The sequence below is a fragment of the Dreissena polymorpha genome, chromosome 2 (genome assembly GCF_020536995.1).
Source record: "Dreissena polymorpha isolate Duluth1 chromosome 2, UMN_Dpol_1.0, whole genome shotgun sequence".
NCBI lineage: Eukaryota > Metazoa > Mollusca > Bivalvia > Myida > Dreissenidae > Dreissena > Dreissena polymorpha.
In genome coordinates, this window is record NC_068356.1 from 115,451,802 (window position 1) to 115,469,322 (window position 17,521).

The 17,521-nt window shown below is 36.5% G+C and overlaps 1 protein-coding gene across 1 annotated transcript in view; it reads left to right on the forward strand.

Annotated features, from left to right (window-relative positions):
• LOC127868601 (protein flightless-1 homolog) overlaps positions 1–17,521 on the forward strand; it is a 65,498-nt gene that overhangs the window by 40,662 nt on the left and 7,315 nt on the right. The window contains exons 13-24 of the mRNA XM_052410479.1: positions 808–890; positions 1,089–1,139; positions 1,394–1,506; positions 1,932–2,117; positions 4,145–4,201; positions 4,580–4,695; positions 5,242–5,377; positions 6,767–6,851; positions 7,140–7,450; positions 7,785–7,868; positions 10,160–10,256; positions 12,478–12,652. Coding sequence (XP_052266439.1) covers positions 808–890; positions 1,089–1,139; positions 1,394–1,506; positions 1,932–2,117; positions 4,145–4,201; positions 4,580–4,695; positions 5,242–5,377; positions 6,767–6,851; positions 7,140–7,450; positions 7,785–7,868; positions 10,160–10,256; positions 12,478–12,652 — 1,494 coding nt within the window. The remainder of the gene's footprint in view (positions 1–807; positions 891–1,088; positions 1,140–1,393; positions 1,507–1,931; positions 2,118–4,144; positions 4,202–4,579; positions 4,696–5,241; positions 5,378–6,766; positions 6,852–7,139; positions 7,451–7,784; positions 7,869–10,159; positions 10,257–12,477; positions 12,653–17,521) is intronic.

The following is a 17,521-nucleotide window of genomic DNA, read 5'->3' on the forward strand; positions in this document are numbered from 1 at the left end:
AAAAATGTTGACTCAACTGTGCTTAAATATTCCAGTCCCATTGAAAAAAATTGAAACAATTTTGCTTAAAATTATCTAACCATATTGGAATCATTTAATCATCATTGCTAAAAATAGCCATTTAAGAATATAAAAAATTTAAGGCACTTCGCTCAAAATGACCAATCAACTTTCAAAATATTGAATCAACTTTACGTAAAATAACCAACCAATTTCAAAAATATTTAATTGAAATTTAATAAAAATGTGCTTATTTTTATTTAAACATTCAATTACATGTAAATGCAATGTAAGATTCAAATTAATAGCTACGCAATAAAAAGCCCTTAACTTTGTTGTGTTTTTATGCCCCCGGAAGCTGCACATTTTGAGTGGTGAAAGGTCAAGGTCATCCATCTTGGCAAAAGGTCGAAAAACAAAATCCAAGGGAAGTAACAAGCTTTAAAGGGAGATAAGGCATATTTCTATTTTATATCATTTGGCAGGTACAGATCAATTTCACAAGGGAAGTAATATTTTTTTAAAGGATATAACAAAAAACTAATTTTAAGGTCAAGTTCATCCTTCAAGGTCAAAAGTAAAAAAATACAATCCAAGGGAAGTAATAAGCTATAAAAGGGAGATAATTTCCAAACCTGCCAAATGATATATTGACATTTTATTTCAAAGCGGCGCAATACGGGGCATTGTGTTTCTGACGAACACATCTCTTGTTTATTTTTATTTTGGCGGGAATCATTGAATGAAATCATGTTGTATTTCTCCTTTGGTAGTTTGTAAACATGTCAGTTTCACTGAGTATTTCAGGCCCAAGAAATGGAATGAGAACCTGAACCGACCTCATCTGGACTACAGTGAGATCTTCGAGGAGGAAGTCGGACAGATTCCAGGTAACTTCAGTGATAAGAAGAGTCATTTTCCCTACTTTCTATTATATACATTTTTTTATGAATTTATGTAAAATATTAACTTATGACAAATATATTTATTTATCATATTCATTATTTATTGCAGGCATATTGCACTTGTAACGGTACTATTGTTAATTTATTTGTAATAAATGTTTACTATACATGATATATTTTCAGGTCTGTCCTGTTGGGAAATTGAAAACTTTCTACCTAACCAAGTAGAAGAAGGTGTGTATGAGGAATCATTCACAAGATTAGGAATAATAAAAGTCAAGCTTTGGTCTTCTAGCTATGGTATAGTGAGATGAAAACATACAGCTTGTTTTTATTTTGGTGCAATAGACAAGTTAAAATGCTTGTCTAAATGTGATCTCAAAAATAGTGTCATTTTTAAGGATATGTAGTATTAGTCAGCTACAGTTATTGTAATAGTTTATTGGAGGTATAATTATTTATGGGTTCTCATTTGTGCTATGTTTCAGCCTTGATTGGCAAGTTTTATGAGGCCGATTGCTACATCATCTTAAAGACGTACATTGATGAGTCCAACAGCTTGAACTGGCAGATCTTCTACTGGATTGGCGAGCAAACCACTGTAAATATTAGCTTAACACACCTGTATTTTAAATAACAAGGACTTATTTAAAATGAAAGTGTGTACATTTTAGTGTATTTTATTTAAAATTTAAGTGGCTATATATTCTTTAAATACTTATGCTTGTGTCTGCTAACAATGAAAACAGGGAAATAATAATTATTCTTCTGCCTGCTTATTATTACAAGCAGGCAAATTATCATTATGCTTGTGTCTGCTGTTAATGACAAACAGGGAAATAATGATGAATAATTAATATAACATTATATATGCATAATTAAATGTGCTAAAGGTTTCTCTAAAAACATAATTTCCTTGTTAGAAATGCTGGGATCATTGCAAGCTTTCCTTAGCCATGTGTTTCCAAATGCATAAATGCTAAACAAATTTCCCAATCTTAAATAAATTGCATGTGCATTTTACAGCTGGACAAGAAAGCGTGTGCGGCGATACACGCAGTAAACCTGCGTAACTTACTGGGGGCTGAGTGCCGAACAATACGAGAGGAGATGAACGACGAGTCAGATGAATTCCTTGACCTGTTTGAGAACCCAGTCTCGTACATTGGGGGAGGACGCACTTCTAGTGGCTTCTTCACTGTTGAGGAACTGGTATGAATGATTACCTCATCTTTCAATAAAGCTGCTAGTATTGGTTATGATAATAATTTTGTTTTGTTTATTTCTAATTGTCATTCACATTGGTTTGCAATGTGATGGAATCAGTAGAAAATGCCTAAATTATTTTATTCTATGTTACCTGACTAAATAATTCAATTACAGTGACTTATTTGATCTTATTGCATTTGGAACCTTTTCATGCAAAAAAAAAGATCTGGAACTTTTGTTTCTGAGCTTCTACGATCGTGTTATACATGTATCTTTTAAAACCCCATAAAAAAATCTTAATATACCGGTACCTTGTTAGTATGTTTTATTGTCCCCTACCGGTTTTACCTTATGGTTTGCGCTCTGTGTGTCCGTCTGTCTGTCTGTGAGTCTGTCTGTCACACTTTTCTGGATCCTGCGATAACTTTAATTCTGGTTGCTATGGCAACAAATAGAATAGAAATACTGCTGAAAATGGTGGTTTTCTGGATCCTGCGATAACTTTTAAAGTTCTTAATATTTTTTCATGAAACTTGCCACATGGATAGATGGCAATATGGACATTATGCACGTCATTTCATTTTGTTCCTACGTCAAAAATTGTGGTTGCTATGGCAACCAAAACATATAAAAAAATTCTGAAAATGGTGGAATTTCTGACAAATTTTGGATCCGGTTGGGGACCATATTGCTTGACAATAGCCTTCTTAATTTTTGCTGATCATGTGTTTGCTACATATATACATTGTATGATTAAATGTTTGCTTCTAATGTTATGACGTATTAAAGTACATTCTAAAGATATCTACTATTTAATCTAAACAAAAGTTATATCCAATTGTTTTTTTGCCCACTTCGAAGAAGAGGGGGTATATTGTTTTGCACATGTCGGTAAGTCGGTCCGTCCGTCCGTCCACCAGATGGTTTCCGGATGATAACTCAAGAACGCTTAGGAACTTCATAGGTACATTGCTCATGACTGGCAGATGACCCCTTATGATTTTCAGGTCACTAGGTCAGATGTTCTAGGTCACAGTGACTCGAAATAGTAAAATGGTTTCCGGATGATAACTCAAGAATGCTTACGCCTAGGATCATGAAACTTCATAGATACATTGATCATGACTGGCATGTGACCCCAATTGATTTTCAGGTCACTAGGTCAAAGGTCAAGGTAACAGTGACTTGAAACAGTAAAATGGTTTCCGGATGATAACTAAAGAATGCTTACGCCTAGGATCATGAAACTTCATAGGTACATTGATCATGACTTGCAGATGACCCATATTGATTTTCAGGTCACTAGGTCAAAGGTCAAGGTCATGGGGACTCGAAATATTAAAATGGTTTCCGGATGAAAACTCAAGAATGCTTATGCCTAGGATCATGAAACTTCATAGGTACATTGATCATGACAGGCATGTGGCCCCTATTGATTTTCAGGTCACTAGGTCAAAGGTCGAGGTCACAGTGACTCGAAACAGTAAAATGGTTTCCGGATGATAACTCAAGAATGCTTACGCCTAGGATCATGAAACTTCATAGGTTCATTGATCATGACTGGCATGTGACCATTATTGATTTTCAGGTCACTAGGTCAAAGGTCAAGGTCACAGTTACTCGAAACAGTAAAATGGTTTCCGAATGATAACTCAATAATGCTTACGCCTAGGATCATGAAACTTCATAGGTACATTGATCATGACTGGCGGATGACCCCTTTTGATTTTCAGGTCACTAGGTCAAAGGTCAAGGTCACAGTGACTTGAAACAGTAAAATGGTTTCCGGATTATAACTCAAGAATAATTAGGCCTAGGATCATTAAACTGTATAGGTACATTGATCATGACTGGCAGATGACCCCTATTGATTTTCAGGTCACTAGGTCAAAGGTCAAGGTCACAGTGACAAAAAACTTATTCACACAATGGCTGCTTCTACAACTGACAGCCCATATGGGGGGCATGCATTTTTTACAAACAGCCCTTGTTTTCATAACAATTTCTTTTGTGAACGTGTACTCTTTCAGTCTTATGATACAAAAGTGTACAGAGCTATTGGTGTCCAGTCAGTCCACATGGAAAGGGTATGTTGTCTGTATCCATGTTTAACAATTGTTGTCACTTGTCATGATGCTTATCTTTTTATATAGTGGTGAGTTTAAGTTCAATCTAAGTTCTTGGGTCTATTATCTTTAATTCTTATCTGTTTAAAGTACTATGTACCAGTATCTACAGTGGTTAGTTGTTCAACAATTGTTTTTGTGCATAGCATAATAAAGCACAATATTACTGTCAACTCCAAGTGAATTTGACAAATAAATTTCATGGTTATATAGTTCCATTAGAACAAGATGGGCTAATCTGCCATTCTATTAACTATGATGATAAAATCTTTTGGCTCTAAAGAGACAAATTATATTTGTATTGAATAGCTGTTGTATTGCTGTGTGTCTGTTTTGTAGATGCCTGCCACCATGGGTTCTTTGGATCCTAGATTTGTGTACCTGGTGGACACTGGCCTGTGTATGTACATTTGGGTCGGAAAGAAATCCAAGGGCGTCACAAAAACCAAGTCTAGGTATTTCCTTTCTGAAGTAGAAGATTTCTAAATGTGGTTACGTGGATACATCCAACATTTATTATATCCATGCAAACTAAGTATGAGAGGGGTTATATTGAAATCACTATGTTGAATATTAAGCTGAAAATGTTCAAGTTTGTTGAGCAAATTTTGTACTCTTTTCTCTAGGGAGTAAATCGAAACTTAAATAATAAGACTAAATTATGTCCTTACCATAAATTGTAGATGTGCAAGGTATTTGTTCATCAGTGACCCACACATGTCTGATTGATATGCGCTTGAACTGACAAAGGTGCAGGAGAATAAGTCAAATGCTCCAGTTATCTCTGTATAATTATGTACATTTATCTTTCTCATGGAGGTTCTGATTTAACCACAGAGTTTTAGTACATCAGTTTGTCAGCAATTTTACACACAAAGCTGTGATTTGATTAGCATGATATAAGTGTAAACACATAAATTTGGTTTTCACATTAATTTAAATGACTGGTTTGATTAAATTCATATTGTAGGTGAATACAAAGATAGTTAACACCATTTCAGACTGATAGCAGAGAAGATTAACAAGAATGAGCGGAAGTCCAAGGCGGAGATAGAGGTCCTGGCCCAGGGGGCTGAGGTGCCAGCATTCTGGAGAGCACTCGATGTTATGAAGACTGAGGATGTGAAACCTTTCAAGGTAGGAACACTGTATACATGGCTAGTGGAATAGCAGTCATGTTGAAAATAGGGATCTTGTGTGTCTTGTAATAGAGGTGCAAAATATGGGTGTATCATTTCCCTTTCTGTTTTCAGGAGTTGAAATGTTATGAAATTGTCATCATGTTGAACACTGTGAGCCCATAGACTTATATTCCATTCTTTCTAAGTGTGCTTTCTATGTTCTATAGCGTAGTTCCTATTGTTGATTGGCAAATTTTGATGTAGGAATAGAGCATAATTATGATTTTTTTTCTGCATCTGTTTTGAAAATAAGTTTAAGTAATCTATTTTGGTTCAGTTCCGGCTGTCCAGTTTTTCTAGTTTTTCTACTTGTTCCTAGTTTTAATGCCCCCGGTATTTTTCCTGAAAGGCTTTAAAATATTGACCTGATATTTGGTGTGTTAGTCTACCTTCGTGACTTACAGATGAAGTGTGAATTTCGTTTCAGTCCATTGATTTCTTGAAAAAGTTATGGACCTTGGATTTTGACATTTTCTCTTTAATTACCGTTTTCTAGAGATTTTTTATGAAATGCTTTTAGATTTAGCTGCTTGTTTGCATTTAAGTCACCTACATGACTTACAGATGAAGTGTAAGTTTTATTTATGGTCAATTGATTTTGGGGGAAGTTATGAGCCTTGGACTTTGCAATTTTCTGTTTTCTGGAGTTTTTTTACAAAATGTTTTTAGATATTTTGTTGATTTTTGGTATGTTAGTCAACCTACATGACTTACAGATGATGTGTGAGTTTCGTTTTAGTCTATTGGGTTTAATGAAGTTAAGGGCATTGGACTTGGAAATAATCTCTATAATAATTGTTTCCAGGACGTTTTATACGAAAAACTTTAAGATATTTAGGTGATTTTCTTTTTGGGTAAATCAACAAGACATACATGAAGTGTGAGTTTCTTTCTGGTCCATTTATTTTTGACAAAGTTTTGGACCTTGGACATAGAACCTTGGACATGGAAATTTTCCGTTTTCCGTAGGTTTTTTTTACAAAACGCTCTCAGATATTTTGCTAATTTTTGTTAAGTGAGTCTACCTACATGACTTACAAATGCAGTGTAAGTTTCGTTCCGGGCAATTGATTTTTTTTTAAGTTACAGGCCTTGGACTAAGAAATTTTCTATAAAATAGCTGCTGTGTCACAAATACAGGTCTTATTTTATTTGCTCATAGTTTTTTTTCTAGTATTTCTGTTTTGTTTGTTTTGTTTCAGCAATATTTTGAGATGTTTGATACACAACTGTGGTAGGACTGAAGTACTGTTTAAGATGGCAAAAAATCAAATATACACATATTTTTATTTATAATGAAGCCATGAAGCTTCTCATTTATACAATTCACCATTGTGTTTTGTAGGAGTGGATCCCAGATGACTATGAGATTCCCGAGGCTCATCTGTACAAGGTCGGCCTAGGCATGGGGTACCTGGAACTGCCACAAGGTGCGGGATTCATTTTCACCATCATCTATGCAATAATGTTGTATAGTATGTGAGAACCTGATTTGATCAATTTCAAATGACATGAAAATACTCACTTACTACAAAAAAGCTATGTGCAAACGGTCTTTTGGTATATTAGGAGTGGGTTTGGGGGCAATCTTTAACATAATTTAGTAGGGGCATCAACATCAGGGTTCATGCCAAGATTCAAAAGTTCTTGTATATATTACTGCTATGATGTATTTCATGGGGCTCTTCTTCAATGTACCAAATACCTTTCCTTCTTAGAGGAGATACCCGAAGGAAAGCTGAAGCAAAAGCTTCTTGACACCAAGCAGGTCTACATTCTTGACTGCAAGACAGATGTTTTCGTGTGGATAGGCAAGAAGTCAACACGCCTGATCCGAGCTGCAGCTCTCAAACTGTCACAAGAGTTGAACAGCATGTTGGAGAGGCCGGACTACTGCAGCGTGACGCGGTGCTTGGAGGGGACAGAGCCCCAGATCTTCAAGACTAAGTTCATAGGCTGGGATGACGTCATACCCGTGGACTATACACGTACAGCAGAGTCCATCATTAGGAGGGGGGCTGATATGAAGGTAACACTCTTAGCATTTTTAATTATGTTGGGAACAAAATGCAAAATGCATTTTTTCTTCTTTGTTTTTGGAGTTTGGAATTAAACTGTTTTAGTCAAAGTTATTGCCAAAAAGTATTCATATTATTAAGTATTCAGGTAATTTACTATTTACAACAAATATGGATTGTACTTATTCTTCCATAAGGATCATTTAAATTGAACAGTGTGCCTACAAACCTTGAAGTCTATGCTGACCAGCTTGACTGTTCAGTATCGACATATACCTATAACAAACTTGTATACACCAGATTCTATCGCTAAAACCCCGTTGTACATGTATGTGATGTGTGCAGGTGATAATGGAGCGAGACAAGTTGAAGACAGACCTGTCAGCCCTGTTCATGGCCAGGCAACCCTCCATGCCTACAGAGGAGGCTGTAAGTCGACCATTACATCAGTCTGCTTCACACATTTTTCATCTTCGTTTTTCTTAAATTTTGCATAACTTAGTTTTCCAAGACTTACAGAATCTTCATAGTTCAGAGTTCGTATGGTTATAATACTAGCTTTATATTGTAAGTGTTGAATCAACACTATTTATTGAAACATGTACATATTAACAAGTGAAGTAGATCCCATATTTATGCCCACTTTCAAAGAAGAGGGGGTATATTGTTTTGCACATGTCGGTCCGTCGGTCGGTCCGTCCACCAAATGGTTTCCAGAAGATAACTCAAGAACGCTTAGGCCTAGGATCATGAAACTTCATAGGTACATTGATCATGATTGGCAGACGACCCCTATTGATATTCAGGTCACTAGGTCAAAGTACAAGGTCAAAGTAACTAAACAGTAAAATGGTTTCCGGATGATTACTCAAGAACACTTAGGCCTAGGATCATGAAACTTCATAGGTAAATTGATCATGACTGGCAAATGACCCCTATTGATTTTCAGGTCACTAGGTCAAGGTCACAGTGACTCGAAACAGTAAAATGGTTTCTGGATGATAACTCAAGAAAGCATTGGCCTAGGATCATGAAACTTCATAGGTTCATTGATCATGACTGGCAGATGACCCCTATTGATTTTCAGATCACAAGGTCAAGGTCACAGTGACTCGAAACAGTAAAATGGTTTCCCAATGATAACTCAAGAATGCTTAGGCCAAGAATCATGAAACTTCATAGGTACATTGATCATGACTGGTAGATGACCCCTATTGATTTCAGGTCACTAGGTCAAAGGTCAAGGTCACAGTGACTCGAAACAGTAAAATGGTATCGGATGATAACTCCAGAATGCTTAGGCCTAGGATCATGAAACTTCATAGGTACATCGATCATGACTAGTAGATGACCCCTATTGATTTGAAGGTCACTAGGTCTAAGGTCAAGGTCACAGTGACAAAAAAGGGATTCACACAATGGCTGCCACTTCAACTGACCGCCCATTTTGGGGGGCATGCGTGTTTTACTAACAGCCCTTGTTGCAAAATGTAATTATTGATGAATAGACATTATAATTGAACAAAATATTGGGGCAAGTGTGACAATTTGTTTGAGAATATTATTAGTGATTAAGGATGAAAGACAATGATCCAGGTCCTTTAAGCCTTTCCCACTCAGAGCCAAAGGGAAAATGGCAAATGTGCAAACAGCATAAAACCAGAACAGCCTGCCAGTAACTCACAGTCTGTTCAGGTTATATGCTGTTTGCTGCTAATCAGTACACAAGGGTTGGGAATGAAACCTTTAAAACTTGAATACGTATCTAAGTTGTAAAGGGTTACACAAAATGCAAGGAAGAGTTTTCAAATCTAACCAGCAAACACTGTAATGCATGTATTGGCTGGGTTTCTTTTACCTGAAGATATGTAACAGACCATTTACAATATCATTTTGGTAGTGAAAACAATTAGTTAAAAAATTAATTTCTTTTTTTTGTCCTGGCATATGTCTTTTTATCTCTGGTCACTGAAAATATTTTTGTAAAAACCCTTTTCTAAACATAGCATTTGTGCATTTCTGTAAACAATGTGTAAATAAAAGTGGCAATTACATTATGTAGGGAACATCCAATACTGATCACTCTTTGGAGATGGTCAATCAGAATGCTTTAAATGGTGGGAAACCATTTCTTACAAGATGAATACAGGAAATTGATTTCATGAATCAAATGGGTTCAGCATACAAAAAATACTTCTTCAGAATAGCTGAAAGATCACGGTCACGTAATTGGTAAACGCTAAAAATATGGGCATTATATATTGTGCAGACCGTGGATCAGAAAATAAAAATTAAGAAAAAGACTAACTGTTCACTTTATTAAGAGGATGTGTTTTGCTTGATGTCTTAGTCCCAAGGTCATGGTGACATGGTTGTTTTAAAATACTAACAATATGACTGGCATACTTGACTATCAACTGGTTATGTTGCCAATAGGCATCTAGTTCTCTCAATCTTGTTTTTCATAGAACGGCTCATATATACATGTATTTGTATGGCAACAGGCCAGTCAGTTCAACTTCAGCTCAACTTAGTTATAAAATTTGAACATTGAAAAATAGAGTTTAATTGAGTCAAGCATTGTGTTAAAGCTTGAAAGAAAGGAAGTAATTTTCTACTTTTAATTCAGAATAAATAAATTCATCGGTAACTGAATTTTCTATATGGCTGGAGCTTTCTAGTATATCACATGTTTCATGTGCACTGTGTAACAATTTCAGGAGAATCTGATTGAGGAATGGAATGAAGACCTGGATGGTATGGAGGCCTTTGTTCTGGAGGACAAGAAGTTTGTAAGGCTTCCAGAGGATGAGATAGGTAACCATCGAGATATAACACTGTAAATCAAGCTTTCTCATTATACAGAATACAATATAATGTAGGTGGGTCTTAGCTCCCAGTTTTTCTCCAACCTTCTTTGTTTGTTTTGAGTGTTTTCTTGAAAATCAAATATGGCGGTACCGATTTAGCTGATTGCATAAATGCTTAATTGTAAGCGATAAGAGACCTTGTACCTTCAAGTTGCAAGTGCCAATATGACATGCTTTAAAAAAACAGACAGACCATTACACAATTGTGACCATAGTCCAGTTCTCAACTGGAATATTTAATGTTAAAGAAACATAAAACAACTACAGTTCATGACATTCTTAAGCAGAAAAAAACTTTTCTTTTTAATTAGGTGTGCTAGCCAAAAACTGTCTGCACAGCCCACATTTTATGGCCACACTGGCTTGTGTTATTTCTGGAGTTTTCAAAAGCAAGGACTAAAACTGTTATGTTTTCCTCTTATTTCAGGTGTATTCCACAGCCAGGACTGCTATGTGTTTATATCATTGCAGGTATATTCCACAGCCAGGACTGCTATGTGTTCATATCATTGCAGGTGTATTCAACAGCCAGGACTGCTATGTGTTCATTTCATTGCAGGTATATTCCACAGCCAGGACTGCTATGTGTTCATATCATTGCAGGTATATTCCACAGCCAGGACTGATATGTGTTCATATCATTGCAGGTGTATTCAACAGCCAGAACTGCTATGTGTTCATATCATTGCAGGTGTATTCAACAGCCAGGACTGCTATGTGTTCATGTCATTGCAGGTATATTCCACAGTGAGGACTGCTGTATGTTCATGTCATTTCAGGTGTATTCAACAGCCAGGACTGCTATGTGTTCATATCATTGCAGGTATATTCCACAGCCAGGACTGCTATGTGTTCATGTCATTGCAGGTATATTCAACAGCCAGGACTGCTATGTGTTCATATCATTGCAGGTATATTCCACAGTGAGGACTGCTATATGTTCATGTCATTGCAGGTATATTCCACAGTGAGGACTGCTATGTGTTCATGTCATTGCAGGTACAGTGGAACCCCTCTAAACCGGACATAACCGGAACCGAAAGGAAATTTGGGTTTAGAGAAGATTCCGGTTTAGAGGGGAAATGGACTATTTTACTTTCAGAAGGTCAATGACATAGCCTAATGTGGAAAAACACACACTTTCAGCAAATTTTAATAGTTTATTAATGTAGAACATTCAGCTCATTGTCTTTCCATTTATGATCGGACCAGAGATCAACAATGACTTAGCCCTTATAATACAGAACCAGTCCCATACAAGTTTGTTGATCTTTTCAAATTTCATCTCATTGTTAAACCGAGTTTTGTTGGAAGAAGAGTTCTTTTCCCAATGAGACATGTAAACGGATTTTTTTCGCACAATATCCCCTATTGTTTACTTTTCTACCCCATATTTCTCTGACAGCATCTTCAATATTTGATCAGTTTGATTTTGTCTACTAGAGACAATGCCAAGCGCCTTCGCTTAGAAAGAAGTTCAGACATTTTTAGTCTTCATTATCTTAATTGCCAATTTAAAAATCTTAATGAATATCTTAATGCAACTGCTTCAAGAACTCTGCAAATCACCATTTTATATGACACTAAATTAGCAATTGTAAAAAACAATTCAAATTAAATAGCATTAAGCTTATTAAAATTTAGCACGACTTCCTACATCAAAAACCAAACACTTAAGAACCCTATGTTGTTATCAGTATTTATAATCAGTATTATCACTTCTATTGATCGATATGCACATCACAGGCAAACTCTGATTAAATTGTTTTGCGATTTTTACAGTATGCAAAACTTTCGACCATCTTAATTAATTTCATACGGCTTTAATCGGCTATTCACAAGTTTTTGACTCTGGGTCTGAGGTGCAATAAACCGATCCTTACTGGTTTAGAGAGGTACAATTACATATGGAATGACCCAATTTTGACCCAAAGAACGACCGGCATTCGGAATTGAGGGGATTCCGGTCTTGCGGAGATATTTTACGCATGGTTTTATAGAAAAACGAAATGGGACCGGACAATTTGTCCGGTTTAGAGAGGATTCTGGTATAGAGAGGATCCGGTTTAGAGTTTCCACTGTATATTCCACAGTGAGGACTGCTATATGTTCATGTCATTGCATGTATATTCCACAGTGAGGACTGCAATGTGTTCATATCATTGCAGGTATATTCCACAGTGAGGACTGCTATGTGTTCATGTGTCGCTACTGGATACCAGAAGAGGTGCCTGAGGATGAAGATGAGGATGCAGAGCTTCCAGAAGAGCAGATCAAGTGTGTGGTCTACTTCTGGCAGGGCAGAGACGCTGGCAACATGGGCTTCTACAGGTTTACATTCAGGTAAGCAAGATGGGCGTCTAGAGGTTTACCTTCAGGTAAGTAATGTGAGCTTCTATAGATTAACCTTCAGGTAATTAACATGGGCTTCTATAGGTTTACCTTCAGGTAAGTAACTTGAGCTTCTACAGGTTTACCTGCAAGTAAGTAACGTTGGCTTTTACAGGTTTACTTTTAGGTAAGTAACTTGGGTTCGACAGGTTTACATTCAGGTAAGTAGCATGGGCTTCGACAGGTTTACATCCAGGTAAATAACATGGGCTTTTGCGAGTTTACCTTAAGTTAAGTATCATGGACTTCTACAGGTTTACATACAGGTAGTAATTTGGGCTTCTACAGGTTTACATTCAGGTAAATAACATGGGCATCTACAGGTTTACCTTCAGGTAAGCAACTTGGGCTTCTGCAGAGTAACATTCAGGTAAGCAACATTGGCTTTTACAGGTTTACCTTCAGGTGAGTAACATGGGCTTCTACAGGTTTACCTCAAGGTAAGTAAAATGGGCTTCCGCAGGTTTACCGTCAGGTAAGTAGCATTGGCTTCTACATGTTTACCTTTAGGCAAGAAACATGAGGTTCTACAGGTTTACCATCAGGTAAGTAGCATGGGCTTCAGACAAGTGTTATCCGGTCTTTGTCATGACAGTTGCATATTAAGACTTCAATAATGTTAAATGCTTGGAACTAAACCCGAAATAGCAATTAGGCCTGTTTTAGCATTTGTAAAGATATCTGTTGTATGTTGAATGCACATACGATTGCAGTGTATCCAGTGGACATTCATTCATTGCATTTGCATAGAACTTTTAAACTATCAAGGGTTCCCACAGTGGAAGCATCCACTGTGACTATATTCATGTATTTTGACTAGAGCTGCAACGATTCGATCCGATGCATCAAAAATCGGTTTTAAATGCGTCGATTCGATTACAATACCAACCCTACCAAATTCGATTCGATTCTTTAACATATAGACATAGATACGTAAAGTGCGCTGTTCTCTGACTATTTGATAGGCCATATAAAATAAATTCCTAGATTCTCTTCCCTGTCCGCCCATCAAAAATTGTCCCGCCCGAACGTTTTTTATTTTGAAAAAAAAATCCATAAAAACAATTCGAGCAGCAAAATACTAAGGAAGAAACGGCTGAATAAGTACGAAAATAGCGAAGTGCGAATCGGGAACTCAATGTCTTAGAGATGCCTATCGATTTTTAACGGCGCACCAGCGTCGTCTGAAATTTAAGTGATCGAGCGAAAAAACAACAACAAAATGTTTCTTATTTTGAGGTGTAGAAACGGTGTTACAACCGTAAAAGATTGGTACGGGGTGTCAAAATATGCAGAAACTTTAACTCTCACGGACCTGTACGATGATTTCATTTGTGGTTTGTATGATCATGCCCCATTGAAAGTTGACCTCCCGAAAATGCCTGTGCCTTCGTCGGCCGAAATAAAAATTAGAATTGACACAGGTGTCACCCGATGTTACAGTTAGTCAAACTGTCGGCTGCCTAGGAAATTTTTTTGACTTTAGTATTGGAGACACCCTTGAAACTTCCCATATTAAATGTGTATCATCTTCATTCTCAACATCTTCATCGGATTAATACAAACTGAACTTGAAATAGTAAATGCTGTCTATTGAATGCATACCATGTATTAATCAATGATATCTAGTCATACTCGTGATACTGAACAAATAATTTAAAGGGTTCTTTTACAGATTTGTATTTTCTTTAATAATTTGTCTTGTCAATGTTTTGTCTAGTCAATGTTTTATTGAATGTCATTATTGTTATGCCCCCCTTCGAAGAAGAGGGGGTATATTGCTTTGCTCATGTCGGTCGGTCTGTCGGTCCGTCCACCAGATGGTTGTCTGATGATAACTCAAGAACGCTTGGGCCTAGGATCATGAAACTTCATAGGTCCATTGATCATGACTCGCAGATGACCCCTATTGATTTTGAGGTCACTAGGTCAAAGGTCACAGGTGAAGGTCACAGTTACTGTAAATAGGCATTTTAAGGATTTAGCATGGTTCAAACAAGGGAAACAACTACTGTTTATGCATGTTCTTTTGTTACTGCATTTGCCTCCCTTGTAATTTATTTAAATTTTACTAGGGATGGCAACGAATACCGATTTCGGTATTCGAATATTCGGTCACCCTTCCGAACGAATATTCGGATATTCGGTCAACATCTGTTGGAAAAAAGTCAACTTTGTTTACCGTACCATTAGTCCATGAATTCTACTTTCGTTTTTACCGGAAGTTCACCAGAAGTGACTAATTATTGACACAGCGTTGCCGTCGCTAATTCGAAGCTGATTTTGTTGATTACTTTTTATTGTTAAAATTGAATGACAAAGACTGTTTTTAAACTATTAATATCGTACATCAACAATAGAACGAGAAACATTATATTACAAGACGACAAAATAATTACATGACAAAAAAGTTAGATCTACATATAATTAAAGCTGAACTTAAACGAATTATGTACATAGCCACAACACACTTTGAACATGTTTAACAGACTAAACAGTCAGTCTTTTAAAGTTGCCACGTTTAAAAGACACTTGGATCGGCGACTTCTTATCGGATGATGTCGTGAAATACTTCCAAGCAGCGGAAGGCGTAGGTGGCATTTAGCTTGGACGAATATTTACTTTATGCGTGTAGCAATTATAATATTTTCAATTAAATGAGGGTGCAATTCCAAAAACATTTCTTTTAGTATAATATCTGATTGAATATTGAGTAATTCATTAATGTTTGGACCATACGATACGCAAATACTCATTAGAGGTTGAGTAAATTATTTTCTAAAAGCTTTTTTGATTGGACAACGTGTTTATAACCATACGATCTGTTTTGTTTTTCACACCAAGTCGGCTCTTTCTTTACTCATTTAATCTTTGATCATTTTAAATGTAATTCGAGTTATTAGATCATGACGGGTCGGTGTTTTAATTGCCATACGGTCTTATTTGTTTTTTTACACAAACTTGGCTTTTCCTTTACTCATTTAATCTTTGATAATTTTAAATGTAATTCGAGTCATTGGATCAAGTGCAGGTCGGTGTTTTGATTGCCGACGCAATTTGCACCTATCATAATTTTGACACAAAGTGTCTGGCTTTGTTAGCGGGATTTATGACCGGTATACTGTCATCACCATAGCGACGCATTATCGCGCCAACCGGAATAAACATTATGACACGAGGAACAACTTTATTGACAATGTGTGAACGATTTTTACGAATACAAATTCTTTGAAATTACTCGATTTTTTTTCTTCCGAATATTCGATTCGGAAAACAGTATCCGAATATTCGGTCCGGGACCGAATATTCGGATATTCGTTGACATCCCTAAATTTTACCAAATGTAAGGCTAACTGCATTTTTGTAATGCATTGTATCAATAAACATCGGGCAAAAATGAAATTAAGGTTGCACCACCACCACCACCACCACCACCAGTCGTTGTTCACAGTGACAAAAAACGTATTCACACAATGGCTGCTACTACAACTTATAGCCCATATAGGGGGGCATGCATGTTTTACAAACAGCCCTTGTTTAACATGATATTAAAGGATAAAATAAAACACAATAGTCAAATTTTGATAATGTATTTCTTTTATTCTATATAATTTTACATACATATATACATATAGGCATTATGCATATAAACCAACAAATTCATGAACATTTCATTACTTATATATAGGTCGGACACATAAAATGAAAAATACAAAATACAAAATAAAACCCACCCACCCGCCCCAATTTATCCCAAAATTTGGATGAGAATCTAGTTATTTATTTTCTATGGCCATAGGTTTCATCTTTACCTGTAATTACGACGCGCGCGATTGGTTACTTATTACTTAAGTCATCCAATCAATAAGCGGGTTACGGTCTACTTTCGGAAAAAGCGTCAAAATGGCTGAAAAAGTTGTGGCCGACAAATTGAAATTATCAGATGCGCCTAAGAAGCTAAAATCAAAATAGTGGCAGTATTTTGGGTTTCGGGATGGTAGCCTTCCCGATAGAGCTACGTCTGAACTGTGTTTCACGGACGTGGCGTACCCTAAGTCCGGCTCAACCACTAATCTTATGCAACATGTCATACGCAAACATAACGTTGCTTTAGTAGGAGGTAGCACTAGTTGCAATAATTCAACTCTCAGCTTAGGCTGAGAGTTGCAATGCACTCTCTCTTGTCCATGGGTGCAAAATGTTATCAACAATTCAAAGGTTAATGAACACTGAAACTGCAAGAGCTGATTAAAATTTACCTATCTAAACCACAAACTCATCCAAATGGTACCATTAAAGCAAGAAATAATTGATTTGTATTGACTAAGGTTTTGTTTTGTACGCTGTATCCGCCATATTGGAAAATTGACCCAATATAGGTCAGGTCGCATTACACCAATATTTTGTTCGTCGTGTTATGTGTTGGAGCCAAAAAGTCGATAACGATGTGGTATTCGATACAGAATACACTGTTTCAAATTTAAACATAACAATGTCAGCGAGAAAAGTGTGTTGAAATATCGTCGTGTTTTTATCGGATGCATGCAAAGGATAACGTCCGTAGGTTTCCATTCAGGTAAATTTAACATGGTAATGAAGTTTATTCATTATTTTCCTTAATTTGTCTCGAACGACGTCTGTAACTCTGTTTAGTGAAGCGCACAGATTCGCTGCGCTGAACTGCACCCATGTTTATGAAGGGGTGCATATGGACTGCCAGAGCCGCCATAGCAAAAATTATCAAAGGTTCTGGGAGTCCGTTTATATGGACTAGAGGTAGTTGCAATAATTCAACTCTCAGATTTATAACCCAATGGTTAA